Below are 15790 nucleotides of genomic sequence, written 5' to 3'. Positions count from 1 at the left end.
CTACGCTGGCAACGTTACTCAAATTTCCGTGTTAATCAGAATTAACCCATTTAAATACCCCTTAACAACCCCTAAATATCAAAATAACTATCCCAAAACATGTATTACACGTCATTGAACTGTCCTTGCTGAGACTTTGGAGCTAATTCCTAGCTAGACAGCGAGCTAAACTGTAATCGATCCCCCCTCTCTCTCATTCGGCTGCGCGACTTCGTGGGGGTAAATCCGCTCTTCCCCTAGTGTGTGCACAAATTTGTTCTTCTTCATGTATACATGCGTTCTTACTTGCCTTTGGAAGTACTACCTGCTCTATGTTTCCTGTGCCAAAATAAAAGCATGCATCACAAAACAAAAGTCAACATTAATAAAAAAATAAAATAAAAAAAAAAACAACAGCAACAACAACAAAATCGACTGGAGACAAAATGGCGGACAAGACTCTGGTACCGTGAAGTCGAAATTGCGTAAGTCAGGTACGTTGTTACCCGGGGACTAACTACTAATGTTTATGTGCAATGGTTCAGGTGATACATCGTTCAATTTAAACCTTTGTTTTAAAAAACTACGAAAGAAACATTTTCAAAAACTTTTAGAAAGAAATTGTTATTTTCATGGGAGGAAATCATTTTTCAAAATGGGGGAATTCCCCCCTTCATAAAAAGGAAATTTACATTGGTTGTTTTTTCTGTTTTTTTTTCAAAGGTGTAAAGTCACAACATGCTCTAGCTTTTTTTCCTTCTAAATCAGGCCGTTTACAAGAAGAAAAGCAGCATCATGTGTTTTTTTTTTTTTTACCGTAATTACTTTCCTGTGAAACACAGACTGAGACCTCTTTCCTCGAAGCAGCGTCTTGCTCACATTTTTCTGGTTCCATAGTTTCCAGCAGAGTTCACTACATTTCTAACAGTTAAATTAACGTTAACTGTAGAAAACCTGTACAGAATGACAGTTCTCTCTAAGCAGCTTCCTACTTGAGTTTTGCAGTTTAGCAAGTTCACACAGTTTAATGTTATGCTGATGCTGACTTCCATTAGCAAAATGAGTGGTGTGTTCCCCACCTCCACAACATTGACATCTTTTTACATTATTTTTAGTGGTTGCTGCTGCTGCTGGCCAAAAAAAACATCTAATATCCCTCCTCTTCGGAGGGGGCAGAGGAAGCGGTGTGTTGTCGACATGTATTATTTATTTCTGTCGTAGCGGGGTGAGGGTGTGTGTGTTTGGGTAGGGGTGGGGGTTCTAGTCATCAGCCAATCAAACGTAAGTTTGAGGGGGGAAAATGGACTTGCACATTCAGCATGTGAAAAGGGGAAAATACAAGTCTGAACATAATAATAATTAATGAATTAATTAATAATAATTCACTGAATAATGGTATGGTCAGTTCTATCCTTACAACATACAGTATGAGGAGACAATCTAAATTACCTATACAACTGAACTTTTTCTATAAGGCAAATAAGGTTCCTGAAAAGTTGGTCGTGATATGTCCCTATCCTCCCTATGCAGACCTACGCCCTTGACTAGAATACAACATGTAAATACCCGTTTTACGCAATCACAGGGTGCCCTGTCCAATTACAATAAAAAGTCTTTGAATCGTCTTTAATACAATTTCACGGTTCCTTGTCCAGTGACAATAGTCTTTGAATCCAACTAACAGATTCTTGTGAATTATGGTGTAAATAGCTGCAGAATGGGAAGGCCCTTCCATACTTGAGCTACCTGTTGCTTAGCAGCAGACAAATTCATCCACACCATCTACTCTGAGTGCATGTTGTTTATTTACTAACTTTGGTAGGGGGGTGAAGAGGTCAGAAGTGAGAGGTCGCGTTCCGAAGCGGTAGCTCATCTTCAGGTTGCTCTGGCAGATTTTGTCTGCACCACATCCCTCGCGCAGGAAGTTCACCTTCAAGAAGAGAAAAAGACATTGTGATATTAAGGGTGCACATTAAATAAAATTATGAGTTTTAATTGCTTAATTAATTGACACAAGTAGCAGCAGTAGTAATAGTAGTTAGCCTGACCTCTGAATGCAGTGTGTTGGAGGGTGACACGTTGAGAATAGGAGGCAGTTTTTCCAACCTCTTGGCTCCAGAGTGTCTGTGCGGGGTCACAGGTTTGATGGTGTGGGTGATGGAGAATGAGATGGGCCGCAGTTTGTCCCGGATGTTTTCCTACAGGGAATTATTGGGGAGGACAGAATAATTCCATGTTATTGATTACTTTGAGTGAGGATTTGCATGAATATCATTGGAAAATAAAGCTCCCAGTCAACAAAAGGATAACTGAATAAAAAATAGGTTAGAAAACTTCTTCTTTTAACTAAGAATCAAGACTGTTTCACGTCTATAGCTATAAAGGATTCAGGGTTTTTAAGCAGAGCTGTACATTCGACATATTTATGTAAAATAAATGCTACCTGCACGTTTTTTTATTGTTTGTTTGGTTTTTTTTGCTTTTAACCAAGAATCGAGACTGTTTTCCGTCTATATCTATAAAGAATTCAGGGATTTAAGCACTTATTCACGAGAATTTCAACGTAAAAAAGCTCTTTATTGTGGTAAGGCGCCGCCGCCGTAATCTTAAAGACGAGCCGCACATTCGACATATTTACGTAAAATAAATGCTACCTGCAGTTTTTTTTTTTTTTTTTTATTTCAACCAAGAATCAAAACTGTTTCAAGTCCATATCTATAAAGAATTCAGGGATTTAAGCATTTATTCACAAGAATTTCAACGAAAAAAAGCTATTTGCTGTGGTAAGGCGCTGCCACAGTGAACTTAAAGACGAGCCGCACATTTGACATATTTACGTAAAATGAATGCTACCTGCACGTTTTTTTTTTTTTTTTGGTTTTTGGTTTGTTTTGCTTTTAACCAAGAATCGAGACTGTTTTACATCCATATGTATAAAGAATTCAGGGATTTAAGCATTTATTCACAAGAATTTTGAACAAGAAAAAAGCTCTTTGTCTGTGATTCCACTCGGTCAGCTTTGACGGCCTCGCCAACAATCCAGGCCCCCTATTTATCAGCCCCGCACCCCGTGTCTCGTCAATTACATAATGAAGTCTATGGGCAGAGTTCCTGCAACCCTCCTCAAAGTTAATTAGTGCTCGTGAAAGGGATACAGACCCCCTCAAGATATAAAAGAGGTGTCATTAAACTGTTTGTCAGTCGACATATTATCACAACTGTTATGACAATATTTTATAAAAGTTGAAAAGTTACCTAGTGTTGCTTTAATTTGTCAGTTCCATAACATTTGACTACTTAAAAAGATTTCCACCAGCTTTACCAAGTCGTAATGTAAATTACCATGTCCAAAAATGATTACTATTTTAATGGATATCAACACTCCAGACTATTTCATTTGTTTATTTATTTCACTAGGAGCACAGTTGCCTCTAATCTGAAATCTAGGCGCTAAAGTACAAGATTTATTAGAGCTCAATGGTAATTCACTCACGAAGTTTAATATTCACGTTTCCACTTTTTTTCAATATATTACTGATAAATAATTAACACCTGTTTCATGCATTTTCCCCTCCAAGTGGCCGTTGTCAACAGCAATAAATATTTCTGTATATTATAACTACATATTTTTTTATTTTTTTATTTATCTAATCAGCAAATTTACTAAACGGATATGTGTGTGCAAATAAAAACTTGCATCGTGTCAAATTATATGGACCAAATGGCGAAATTTCGGGACACAGAAAATAAAAGATGGAAGGATGGATTATTAATTATTATTAGATTATATTTATGGCTGAAGCAACAAAAATTGATTTTATTTTAAAAAGTTTATTCTTTCAGATCATGGTCATATACTACATATTGTGAAGAAAATAAGAATTTGAATACCCTGCTATTTTGCAGGTGAACAATTTTGTCTCTGGTGTCTTTGAACAGCACTTTGGTCTTGACCATGTTACAAGTTTGAGTCTTACTGATTGTACGGGGTGGACAGGTGTCTTTATGCTGCAATTGACCTCAAAAATGTGCATCTGATTCAGGATAATACTATATGGAATGAGGTGGATTTTTATCATTATTTAGTTGTATCACACAATTAAATCATTTTAAAAAATGATTCATTGTGATTTCTGGATTTTTCTTTTTAGATTATCTCTCTCACAGTGGATATGCACCTACGATGAAAATTTCAGACCCCTCCATTATTTTGAAGTGGGAGAACTTGCAAAAGTATGTATCTTCTGAAATATTTCATTGAAACAAACTTTAATTTTACATTCATGAGATATTTAAAAAATACTTACATTTGACATTAGTCGAATCTCTATATAATCTCTTTTTGTAGCAATGCACTCCTTCTTAAAATAGTTAAAAAGTTAAAAACATGTAAATCTCTATGCCTTGACCATGGAAACATGAACAGGAAAGCAATGACAGTACGGTACTGTCACAGTCAAAGTGTCCAATTTGATTTGTTCTGTGATCCCGATCCATTTTACAACTACTAACAGGTCTGACGTATGATGTTGACCTAATGGCCCTGACAGTCATCAAACAACCCTTACTAACATTGAGCTGGAAAGTAACAGTGGTGCATCCCGGGTGCTTCTGGCGATGCAGCTCCACCTCCTCGGTCTGCATGTACTCCGGCTCCAAAGAGCTGCGGCCCAAAAAGTTGACACGGTGCGGCAGGCCCAGCTTCCTGCGTTCCGAGTCGGCTTCAAAGCGTACCACCAGGGCTTAAATGTGGACGGTGTATAGTGAGGGCGAGAGAAAGAGAATTGGCATTATGAAATAGACACCTAAAAATTCAGCTTTTGGGCAAGTCACTGTAATTGAAGCATCACAGGTTTTTTAAGCGATAGACTAGGTATTTTGCACAAAAAAAATGGCTTTTACAGGTAAATTGCATGTTGTTTTGCTACTTGTGCGACATGTGAGGGTCGAACAAGTAGTTTTGAGAGTTTCAATTCTGAACTGAGAAACGTACCAAAGCAATTAAGAAAAACTGTAATATGGGATTCATTTTGCTGGATATTTTAATCTCAACAAAGGCCAGTTTGTCTGTGTGGCTGTCTGTGTGTTCGAGTTTTAGAGAAAAAAATTTACACAGTTGTACTTTATGTGTCTGGGAGTGTTCATGGATCGGTTTGATCTCTGCAGGCCTCCATTTAGTGCAGAAAATGAATTCGAAACTCAAAAAATTAGCATGGAAAATCCCAATGTTCACTTTTTCACCCAAGCATTTAATTGTCTTCTGTCCACAAACAATGGAGCAATAGATCAAAATGATAGTGTACATACCAACAACAACAACAGCATGGACAGTGGTGCCTTAAAAGTTCTTTATCATGTAAAAAGAGGCAAGACTTACTTATATGTGGTGAGTAATGCACCGGGTGTGCCGTATAGACGAAGCAGGCCTTGACCTCGACGCTAAAATGGAAGAAACACAGGGAGACCAAACAGATCAGGAAAATACGAAGAGAAACCAGTACAATGTGTCTCAAATGAGCTTTTACCAAACCCCATCTCGGCCCTTGCAGTTCTGCTGAGCCAAATCGATGTAATGTGGGTCAATTCGGGATATTTCCCGATTCACGTGGATGACTGGGCGAGACCTTTGTAGACAAAAAGGAATGTTCAAAAAAATGATATGCGAGTATCGCTGGATTTGCTTTTCATACCTGAAGAGCACCACTGAATTGTTGAGCGAGCCCACAGCAATGTCTGGATAGTGATTCTCATCAACGTCCACGCCTCCTGAGATGGAGTATCCAAAGCGCCTCACGCCAAAGTCTCGACCATCCAGCACCTATGTCAGTATAAAGAATACCCAATCACCGTTTCTCTTCCGTCGACTTGATTTCCTTTTTCAAGTTCATCTCTGTTTCAGTCTCACCTGAGCAGGTTTTGTTTCAATCCCTGCATCTGAACCTCTGTAGATGAATACCTTGCCATCCCCGTCGAAGGGAGCTCCGACAGCAATGTCTGCACACAAAGGAGAATGTGTTTTATACTGTGCTTTCTGTTTGTAAGTACAGGGGTAACTATACTTACAAACGTCTCTACATACAGAATTTTCAGGATCAGACGCGCCTCAACGGAAAAAAGTATTGCCTTTTGGAACGAAACTAATTTCAGGATGCGAAAGGCAAAAATACAGTATGGCTGTTACTCGCAGCGCCCAGAGTTTACTGAACCTAGCATTCCTGACTTCCAATTGGGTAAGAGGGACCTCTACTGTACGTGTATGTGTGTGTATCCCATCGTCCTCTTCATTCACCCCTCATGGTTCGGCAGCCTTACATGACTGTATTCTTTTATTCTTTACTCTATTCTTGTTTGTTTGTTTTTACGTTATACACAATTCTTATTGAATGTTTATTGTGCAATTATCTGATTTTAACATGTATTTGTTACATGTTTTGATGCATATTTATGTCTGAATTCTGTGGGGCTTGGAACAGATTACGGCATTTACATCTCTACTTACAGAATTTTCAGGTTACGAAACTACTACCAGACCCAATTAATTTCGTAAGTAGAAATACCACTGTAGTTTGAATGTGAGGGTGCTCGCAAACTTTTAGAAGAATGAAGTGGTAATTTTTTTAAATAAATAAATAAAATAATAATGGGGGGGTTAATTTTTTTTTTTTTTTTTTGTCTTTTCTTGACACAGTCTTGAGTAAAATTAAAGGAACTAATTTGATATAGTACACAGTATACATATGGTTCCTACAGGTTTCCTCAAGTTAAATTTATAGCAAGCAATGACAGTGTAAATTTTCAAATGATTTAATTTGAGATGGACAGTGAAATTTAACAGAAAGTAATGGGTCCAAGCGACCCCATACTTTTGAACGGTAGTGTAAACAAACAATTTCCATTTATTGTACAATGTAGGCTGCAATACACTACAACTGAGAGTGCTATGCCTGCCTGCTGCGTTTGCTATAATACACAGTGGGTTGTAAACCCAAGATAAATCCAGCCGCCGGACCCGAGTCTGTTCAGCCTCGCGCACCTGCTCCCCACAGACTAACATATATCCCTAATCTCCCATCACCTTCTCGCTCCTCGACTCAATGCGAGCAGCATGTCATACCGAAGCTCAATAGGCTACAAGCGGCCGGTGACAGACTCGAATCGGACTTTGGTCACGGTGATCGTGAATGTAAACATTCAGTGTTAGTGGCCGTTGTTCACTTACCGACATCACCGTCCACAGCCAACTCTAACCCGGATTCTCTGGCTTCTTGTCCCCCTTTTAAAAACTTCTTTTTTTTTTCTTGTTAACCTCAATGATCTTCATCTCTTTTTCTTTTTGCTTTTCTGCGCACCCGATTTATGACGATTATAACAATGACAGATCTTAATTTCCCACTTCAGGGCACATACGTAGTGTAGCCTTGAGTGCACCAGATCGGGGTCAAACTATTCTCTGGTAAGACAGAGTGGTTGGGGTGGGGGGGGATGTGAGGGCAAAAATTTGAACCGTAGTGTACATAATGAAAAATCCCATATGATATACTACGGTTCAAAAGATTTGAAATATTTAGTATGGTAAAGTTTTTTCAGTATATATCGAGTAGAACATAATATTTAATCAGACAATGATTAAAATAAAGACATTTGTGAATGTAAAGTACAATAAATTAAGGGTCATTCAGGGGCCCTTATGGTCCTGAGCCCCGGGACAACATACCTGGTTGTCCCCCCCGTCGACGGGCTTGCACACGGCTATCCACTGGTTTGAGACAAAGGCTAAAGCGTTGTTTACTCAACCACGCTTCCTTAAATTTACATTCCCCCATTACTGTAATATTAAATGTATGGCTAGGTGTAGAAAAAAAATCTGCGTCTCTCTAGTGTAGAGCATGACATTTTGTCGGGACTCCCATCGTGACACGGGATTCACGCGGGAATTCCGCGGGACGGGATTAATGATTTTATTAACGCTGTGATGGGGACGGGACGTGAATGAAAGTCAACATGAGCGTGCAGGAGTGGGAGTGACATTGATCTGTATTATAATAGTGATCTTTTTCATTCAGTGAGCCAACACTGTTTTGATTTGGGTTAGCAAATTAAAAGAACTACACAATATCCCATAATCCATCAGTGCTTGCAATCGACGATTTTGACCCGGGGCTGCGTTGCTTTCTCAATGATTGGCTCCTCTGCCCCGTTTATTTAATTAGGCTACGATATTTTGATCAAAATGACAAATGACAGTTTTAAGGAGAAATAAGACACAGATAAGTTATATTACATACATCATAGATTTTAAGACCTAGATATGAAAATCCAAAACTTTTCAAGACTTTTTAAGGTATTATTTCCAAATTCATACATTTAATACTTTTAAGACTTTTTAAGACCCCACGGGAACCCTGTATACAGCATGATTTGGTTAGTATTTCCCGAGCGGGGCTCGGGTCACCGTCCATGAGAAAAATAAAGCTAGAGTAAAAATAATAGGAAAAGCGTCTAGCGCTCCGGCCAACAGGTTTGTTGTCCATGAGGTATGGTTGTGTTTTTGTGTGAGAGCGTGAAAGAGTGCTGGAGTTGGGCGGCAGTTGTTATTATATATGGATTGGTTGAGCACAATGAACACGAAATCGATCAAAAAACAAACGGTGGTTCAACATCGTCCATTTTCATCTGCATTTTTGCACCTAACATGTTTTTCTGTGAGGCTGTGACAGCTTTTTAGTCACATACATTAGCCATCAGTCAAACAAAATCACACCAGTTTTGTTCTTAATTTTAATTTTAATATAAAAGAATTTTATTATTAATATAATATTGACAAAGAATTTCACACTAGTAGTTAATGACACAAAAAATAGCTACTTGCAAAACGACAATATGGCCCCCTATGACTTGCACAAAACGACCAGTATGGGCTGGCCAAATATATTTATGTTAACAGTAAAAATACAATAAAGTAGGTCCTAGGTTTTAAACAATTTCTGAAAATTCCAAACTAATTTGACCCTCACCTCCATACCCGTCCTGGTCCAGGTCACCAATATTCTCCACTGTCATGCCAAACATGGAGTCATATGTCCCATTGAGACGGATGGGCCGAGCTTGATCGTCCCAGTGACCGAAGGGGTTCAGGTAGATATAAACTGCACCGCCAATCTCTGCTTTACGGTCGAAGAAATTGGGTGCTCCCACGATCAGGTCGGTCCAGCTAAGGACAGGAACAATGATTGAAACCCCTCTTAGGACATTATAGAGTACTATCTGTCACCCTATTTCCATCAAGCAGATTAGTTTAACTGGGTAGGATATTCAGGTCTCTTATTCTAGGTTTCCTTTTCATCTTTTTTAAAAACAGAACCATAGACTTCATAATTGTACTGACGGGTCACAGCTGTCAGCCACTGCGCAACACCTTCAAGTAGGGGGCTGTCCTACAGTCCGCTTCAGTTATTCGCGGTCAGTCGCAGTTAGTCTACATATGCAGGGATCTAACGCAGGATTTAGGTTGAAAAAGTACAAAAGCTGTACCGCATAGAAACAGGAAGGATTGTCTCAGGAGTAATTTGTTTGAGGATTCAAGGTAATCATTATATTTTTCATACCATGCATGCATTTTGAAACGTGAGTAAAATCAATGGGAGAAATTAGCCGCTACAGCATTGGCATTATACTTCGCAATATTTACGTAAAATAACAGCTGACTGCACGTTTGTTTGTTTTTTTGCTTATAACCAAGAATCGCGACTGTTTTATGTCCATTTCTATGAATTCAGGGATTTAAGCATTTATTCACAAGAATTTTCAACCGAAAAAGCTCTCTCCATATGGCAGCCGCTAATTTCCTTACTGACTAGCCTCATAGTTCGCAATATTTACGTAAAATAAATGCTACCAGCACGTTTTTTTGTTTTTGTTTTTAACCAAGAATCGAGACTTTTAGATCAATATCTATAAAAAATTCAGGGATTTAAGCATTTAGTCACATGAATTTTTAACAGAAAAAGCTCTTTGTGTTTCCACTCGGTCAGCTTTGACGGAGATAGGCCCCATAAGAATTGGCGCCGCGCCCCGTGTCCCGTCAATACATTATAAAGTCTATGACAGAACACTGTTTTAACACTTTGCCATGCTTTCCACACAAGGCTTTTTGTTTAGGACTCACCCATCGTTGTTGAGATCGGTGGTAGCAACTGAGTACCCAAAGGAAGATGCTAGCTCCTCTCCCCAGAAAATGTGCTGAGGCACCAGCCGGTAAACCTTGTCCTTGCGTAGAAGCACTACGGCCCCTGTATGATTAGCCCTCGGTGCACCCGCCACAAAGGTCAGCTCCCCGAGGCTCATTATTCCCATCGCCGAGTCGACAGAGAAGCCTGGTCGAGGCAGCAGAAGGCGGTAGTTAGGCTCAGGATTTAGTGCTATTGATTGCCAAGGAGCTGTTCAATACTGTATATTCTTCTTACTAATGAAATGTGTGCCTAAAGTGACTATTGATTTTATGTCCAACTCTTTGCAGGGGCCAGAATGTGCTTGTCGGTCTGCTGGTATGCGGGGGGTGATCTATTGAGTTTTATCTCATGTCTCACGAGGTTCCATCGCTTACTTTTGGTCAAGGCATGTAAACATACTGACTAGACATTAATTGGATTTATAGCCTTGAGCTGGGAGGATTCCTAAACTGTGGCGAGCACTCTCTGGGGATTGTGCGATATTAATAGGATAATAATGGCACATTTAGATAGACCCCCCCACGCCCCCCCCCCCCCCCCCAAAAAAAAAAAAAAAAATCTATAGCTACTAATGGCCTTTGTTTTGACTTGGTAAAAGCAGGTTGGACCAAATTTTGTTGTCTACAGTACTGTGGCATATTGACAATATGATAATATAATTACAATAATTTTAACCCCTAAAATGTATTTCCATATTGATATAAGTATAACACATTTATATATTTGGGGGGGGGGGGGGGGGGTACCTACATAAAGTACTTCCAAATACATGTAAAGGCAGTCCACGGGTTATGAACTATCCAAAAACATCATGGTACTGTCCTCGCCAAGACGGTGGAGCTACGTCCTAACTAGACAGCGATCTAAGCTCCTAAATTACGATGCTAGATGTCCGTGGGGTTTGCTGACTTTATTCAGCTGCTCATGACATCAACACTTGCAGAATGAAACTAAGATAAAAATGAAATTAAATCTATTTAATTTTCAATAACAGCAATTCAAATTTGTGTTTTTAACTAGCTGGTGCTACAGCAATAACAATCCAAACAAACAATTAGCATGTATACAGTAAGTTAGCATCCACACATCATTAAAAACAATTACATAAACTCGCCTCAAGTATTATTTACCACAACTGAAAATGCACAATAAAGAGTACAAAAGGTGTTATATACAGGAGGTGCCTCTGTGGATGCTTCACAAGCAACAAATGTGTGTGCAGTCTTGCAGATGTAATCTTTCCACTCTCTCTTACTCGGCTGCGCGACTTCTTCGTGGCGGCAAATGCGCTCTTCCCCGTGTGTGCGCATGTGCTCTACGTGGAAGTACTACATGTTTTATGTTCCTTCTCCAAAATAAAAACATGCATCACAAAACAAAAGTCAACATTAGTGAAAAAATAAAAATAAAAAAACGACTGGACACAAAATGGCGGACAAGAATCCAGCGTTGTAAAGTCAAAATCACATATGTCGGATACGTCATAACCCGGGGACTACCTGTTTATGTTTATAAATGGGCTTTGAATACATTTATTAAAAGTGCAACCTTAAGTGTGTTTGCATATATGTGTGTGTCTACTGTATCAAGTACAAGTGTGTTTGGCAAAAAAACACATTATTACAGAGTCAAAACAGAAGCAAGCACAGGGATTTGCTACAGCATGCTCTGGATGTGAGCGACAAAAAGGGGCAATGATGTGTCTAACCACTAAACATGCATCCCTAAAAAAATTTTTTTTTAATTAAAAAGGAGGGAAAGAGAAGAAGAAAAAGGAGACGAGAATGAAACAAACGGCGAACAGCATTAGGAAAACAGGTGTGGAATGTTTGCAGAATAAAACCTGACAGTGGCATCAAAAGTGTTACTTTTGCCACACACAGTGGCTTTTAAGACACGTCAGTTACAAGGTTAACATAGTAATAAAACAAAAAGGGGAGTAGACAGGGATAAAATATGCTATTGTGTTAAATCTTAAATCTCCATCTGCTGAACCTGGATATATCTGTCTATCTATATCCCTTCACTAATTAAATATTCACTTCCTTGTCCTTTTATTTTTTCCATTAATTCAATCAGGTTTTTGTTTTTTTATCTTTATTTTTTTATTTCCATTTGCTCCATGAGCAAACATGGGTAATTATTCGTACCGTTATGTCATATAAACATGTACTATAATTTTCGGACTATAAACTGCTACTTTTTTCCCTCATTTGGAATCCTGCGCCTTATAGTCCAGTGCGACTTATTCGTTGATTTATTTGGGTTAATAGTATATATATATATATATATATATATATATATATATATATATCAATCATTGTTCCTATTTTAATTAAATCGTTTTCTAATTGTGTTTGACGTTACAGACATAATATGTTACACTCATCCAGAGTCTTTAGGCTTAAGGTAGGGTTATCAAAAATATCCCGATAACGGCGGCAATTAATTTATTAAAAAATGTGTCACGTTAAAATATTTAACGCAATTAATGTATGCACGACCCTCTATCTCATTGTCGCGCTCAATCTGTAATGACGCCATTTTACCTATATTGAGAGATAAAAGGCAGCGCAAAATGAGTAGAGTAAATTTTGGCAGCCTTTGAAACCTTTTTGAAATTGGCTGAAGCCTTGCAATCCCTCTCCCTATGAATAGAAATATCATGGGAAGCAATGTGGGGAAGCAAGGTGGCAATCGATTTTTGTCTTAACACCTTAAGTTATTTCCCAACGCAGAGAAGATATATCATTTGGTAGCACGACGCACAGTCATGGTTCCACTTCCCATCATGCATTTGGGATGGCCACAGTATCATTTACTGAAAGCTCAAATAATACACTAGATGGCAATATTTAGTCACAATATACAAAGTCACAAGTCTTTCTATCAGTGGATCCCTCTCACAGAAAGAATGTTAATAATGTAAATGCCATCTTGAGGATTTATTGTCATAATAAACAAATACAGTACTTATATACTGTATGTTGAATGTATATATTCGTCCAAGTTTTATTCATTTTTTTTTTCTTAATGCATTGCCAAAATATATATGATGGGGAAAAATTATCGGGAATGAAACAATCGGATCGGGAAATATCGGGATCGGCAGATACTCAAACTAAAACGATCTGGATCGGATCGGGAGCAAAAAAACATGATCGGAACAACCCTAGTTAATAGGTAACACTTTATTTGACAGCAACATCATAACACTGTCACTGTCAACACTGTCATCACAGGCATTAATGAATGCTTATGTAATTAAGTGTCATCCAGCAAATTAGGTCACGAACTCAATTTATGTCCAGCTTGGATAGTTTACATCAAACGTGAGATAATTTGCCGGATAACACGAAATGACCTCTTTTATTAGCATTTATTAATGCTTATTACACTGTCATGATGACAGTGTCATGTCATAAGATTGTCTAAAAAAAGTCTTATGGTGCCACTGACAAATACAGTGTTACCAAGTACCATAACTAGCAATTAATGAAACAATTGAAACAGTAACTGAATAAATAATTAGCACTGAACATGAATTTTGATTGTTATTTACATCTGTACTGCTGCAATGCATGCTAGGAGGCATGTTGGACAATAACAGTGTTGACAGCGGAGGTTGACTGTCTCCCCCAAGGGAGCAGTGATGGCCAAATAAAGCTTATTGAAGCAATGAATCTTTGCAGCCAAATGGTTCAAAGCTTTATGGTTGTTCATTTGGTCTTATGACAGTCGTATGACGCCGCAGTCAAATAAAGTGTTACTGGTTAATATCTTTTTGTGTAAATATCCCATAATACAGTGGGGACAACTGCGGCTTATAGTCCAGTGCGGCTTATCTATGAGCAAATGCCGTTCTTGTGCCAAATTTGGTGGGTGGCGACTTATAGTCAGGTGCGCCTTATAGTGCGAAAATTATGGTAGTTATACTGTATATTGAAAGGTGCACCCAGTTTAATAAATTAAAATAATTTCAGTTCTTTTTAAAATTATTTCATTGATTATATAAAATTGAAACACTTCGAAACAGCTTCATGATAATAAAATAATAATAACAATAATATTTATACACTTGAATACACTTTAAGGGTAAACTAGATCCACTTGAATTATTTATGATGAATGAAAATGTCTTATTAATTAATAATTACTATTATTAGTTGTACTGAGTTCATTTTGTCCCTCAGGACTCTCTGATGAAGGCGGAAGTGTTCACCGAAACATGTCAGCTAATTAAAACAACCAATAACTATTGTCTGGGATGAAGAAAATATGGACTAATGACTATTATCATTAATTATAAAAATAAATAAAAACATTTTAAAAAGATTTTTTGGAAGCATTTAGGAAATTTCACATGTATTTGCAAGTTATATTTCTATATTACTATAGTTTGGAAAAACATGCCATTATTGGTTCAATAAATTGTTGTCCATAATTGTTTTAGATGATTGTAAGGATTAAAACCATTTCAAAAATGTTGTTCTAATGCATTTTTGTGAGCGCATGTTTTTTTTCCATCAGGCATGAAGGTGTGGCATATCTTCTTGTTAGTATATATGGGGTCATGTGAAAAAATAAAGCTACAATGTCACATGGGAATTAGTGTTGTCAAGGAGACGGCTAAATAAGGTCTGGGCGAGCGGGTGAGGAGGCCTGTAGGTATGTGAACTAGGAGATTTACGGGAGATCCACGGAGTCAACGAGACGCAAGAACACCGCAATCCAACATTAACTATAAGAAGGTCCTGTTAGGTCAATGGTGGGTCATTAAGCATAAGAAGGACACAGGCAGAAAAATACCTCAAAAGAAGGTGATGCTCTTCAAGAATATCACCCATTACATCAGCCCTTGTTAGTGTACACACTAAAAAAATATATACTAAAAAAAAGCTAATTATATTAGACATTTAGAGAACTAACAACGAAGCACCCTGGAAAAGCTTCTTTTTCGGAAACTACATGCAGACGACTTCAGACGACAAAGATCCACAGAGACAAGAGACAAACTCCTACAGACACAAGAGACAAACTCACTGTTGCTCGAGACAATCACCTAGCACAAGGGTGGGCAAACCGATACTCAAGGGCCGTAGTGGCTCCTGTTCTTTGTTTCAACTGATCCAGCAGAGACAGTTTAACCAATGAGGTTTCTGCTGAAACAAGAAGTACCTGACTGTGATCAAGTGATTTGGCTTGCAAGACACCAGATTTGTGAAAAGGTTTCCTCTTGATGGATTGGAACGGAAACCTGCACCCACTGCCAACCTTTGTGGAATATTTTGCTCACCCCTGACCTAGCAGATAAGGTACTTTTTGTGCATGACTTCTGTGAAGACAGCATGGGTTCCGATCCCATTCACTGATGGTGTGAATGTGAACGGTTGTGTGCCCGGTGATTGAGCGAGCGGCAACCAATCAAAGGTGTACACTGCTTATTTGGTCAAATTTCAGTTAGTATTGACTTCAGCTGACCGCAAGAGAGGCAAAGAAAATGGATAGATGATTAAATTGCCCTGTTTTGGGTGGTTGTCTCTTAACAGTGATGAGGACAAAAGTCCAACACAGATCAAAGC

The 15790-nt window shown here is 38.3% G+C and overlaps 1 protein-coding gene across 4 annotated transcripts in view; it reads right to left on the bottom strand.

Annotated features, from left to right (window-relative positions):
• Nucleotides 1-15790, bottom strand: part of itga7 (integrin, alpha 7) — an 84341-nt gene that overhangs the window by 26433 nt on the left and 42118 nt on the right. For all 4 annotated transcript variants that reach the window (XM_057846305.1, XM_057846306.1, XM_057846307.1 and 1 more), the window contains 9 exons: nucleotides 10145-10352; nucleotides 8994-9190; nucleotides 5885-5973; nucleotides 5670-5797; nucleotides 5505-5603; nucleotides 5357-5418; nucleotides 4552-4721; nucleotides 2028-2177; nucleotides 1794-1909 (listed from right to left, as the gene is read on the bottom strand). In XM_057846305.1, the coding sequence (XP_057702288.1) occupies nucleotides 1794-1909; nucleotides 2028-2177; nucleotides 4552-4721; nucleotides 5357-5418; nucleotides 5505-5603; nucleotides 5670-5797; nucleotides 5885-5973; nucleotides 8994-9190; nucleotides 10145-10352 (1219 nt within the window). The remainder of the gene's footprint in view (nucleotides 1-1793; nucleotides 1910-2027; nucleotides 2178-4551; nucleotides 4722-5356; nucleotides 5419-5504; nucleotides 5604-5669; nucleotides 5798-5884; nucleotides 5974-8993; nucleotides 9191-10144; nucleotides 10353-15790) is intronic.

The sequence above is a fragment of the Corythoichthys intestinalis genome, chromosome 9 (assembly GCF_030265065.1).
Source record: "Corythoichthys intestinalis isolate RoL2023-P3 chromosome 9, ASM3026506v1, whole genome shotgun sequence".
Lineage (NCBI taxonomy): Eukaryota > Metazoa > Chordata > Actinopteri > Syngnathiformes > Syngnathidae > Corythoichthys > Corythoichthys intestinalis.
Note: the sequence above shows the minus strand (reverse complement) of the source record. Positions and strands in the feature narration are given on the sequence as shown.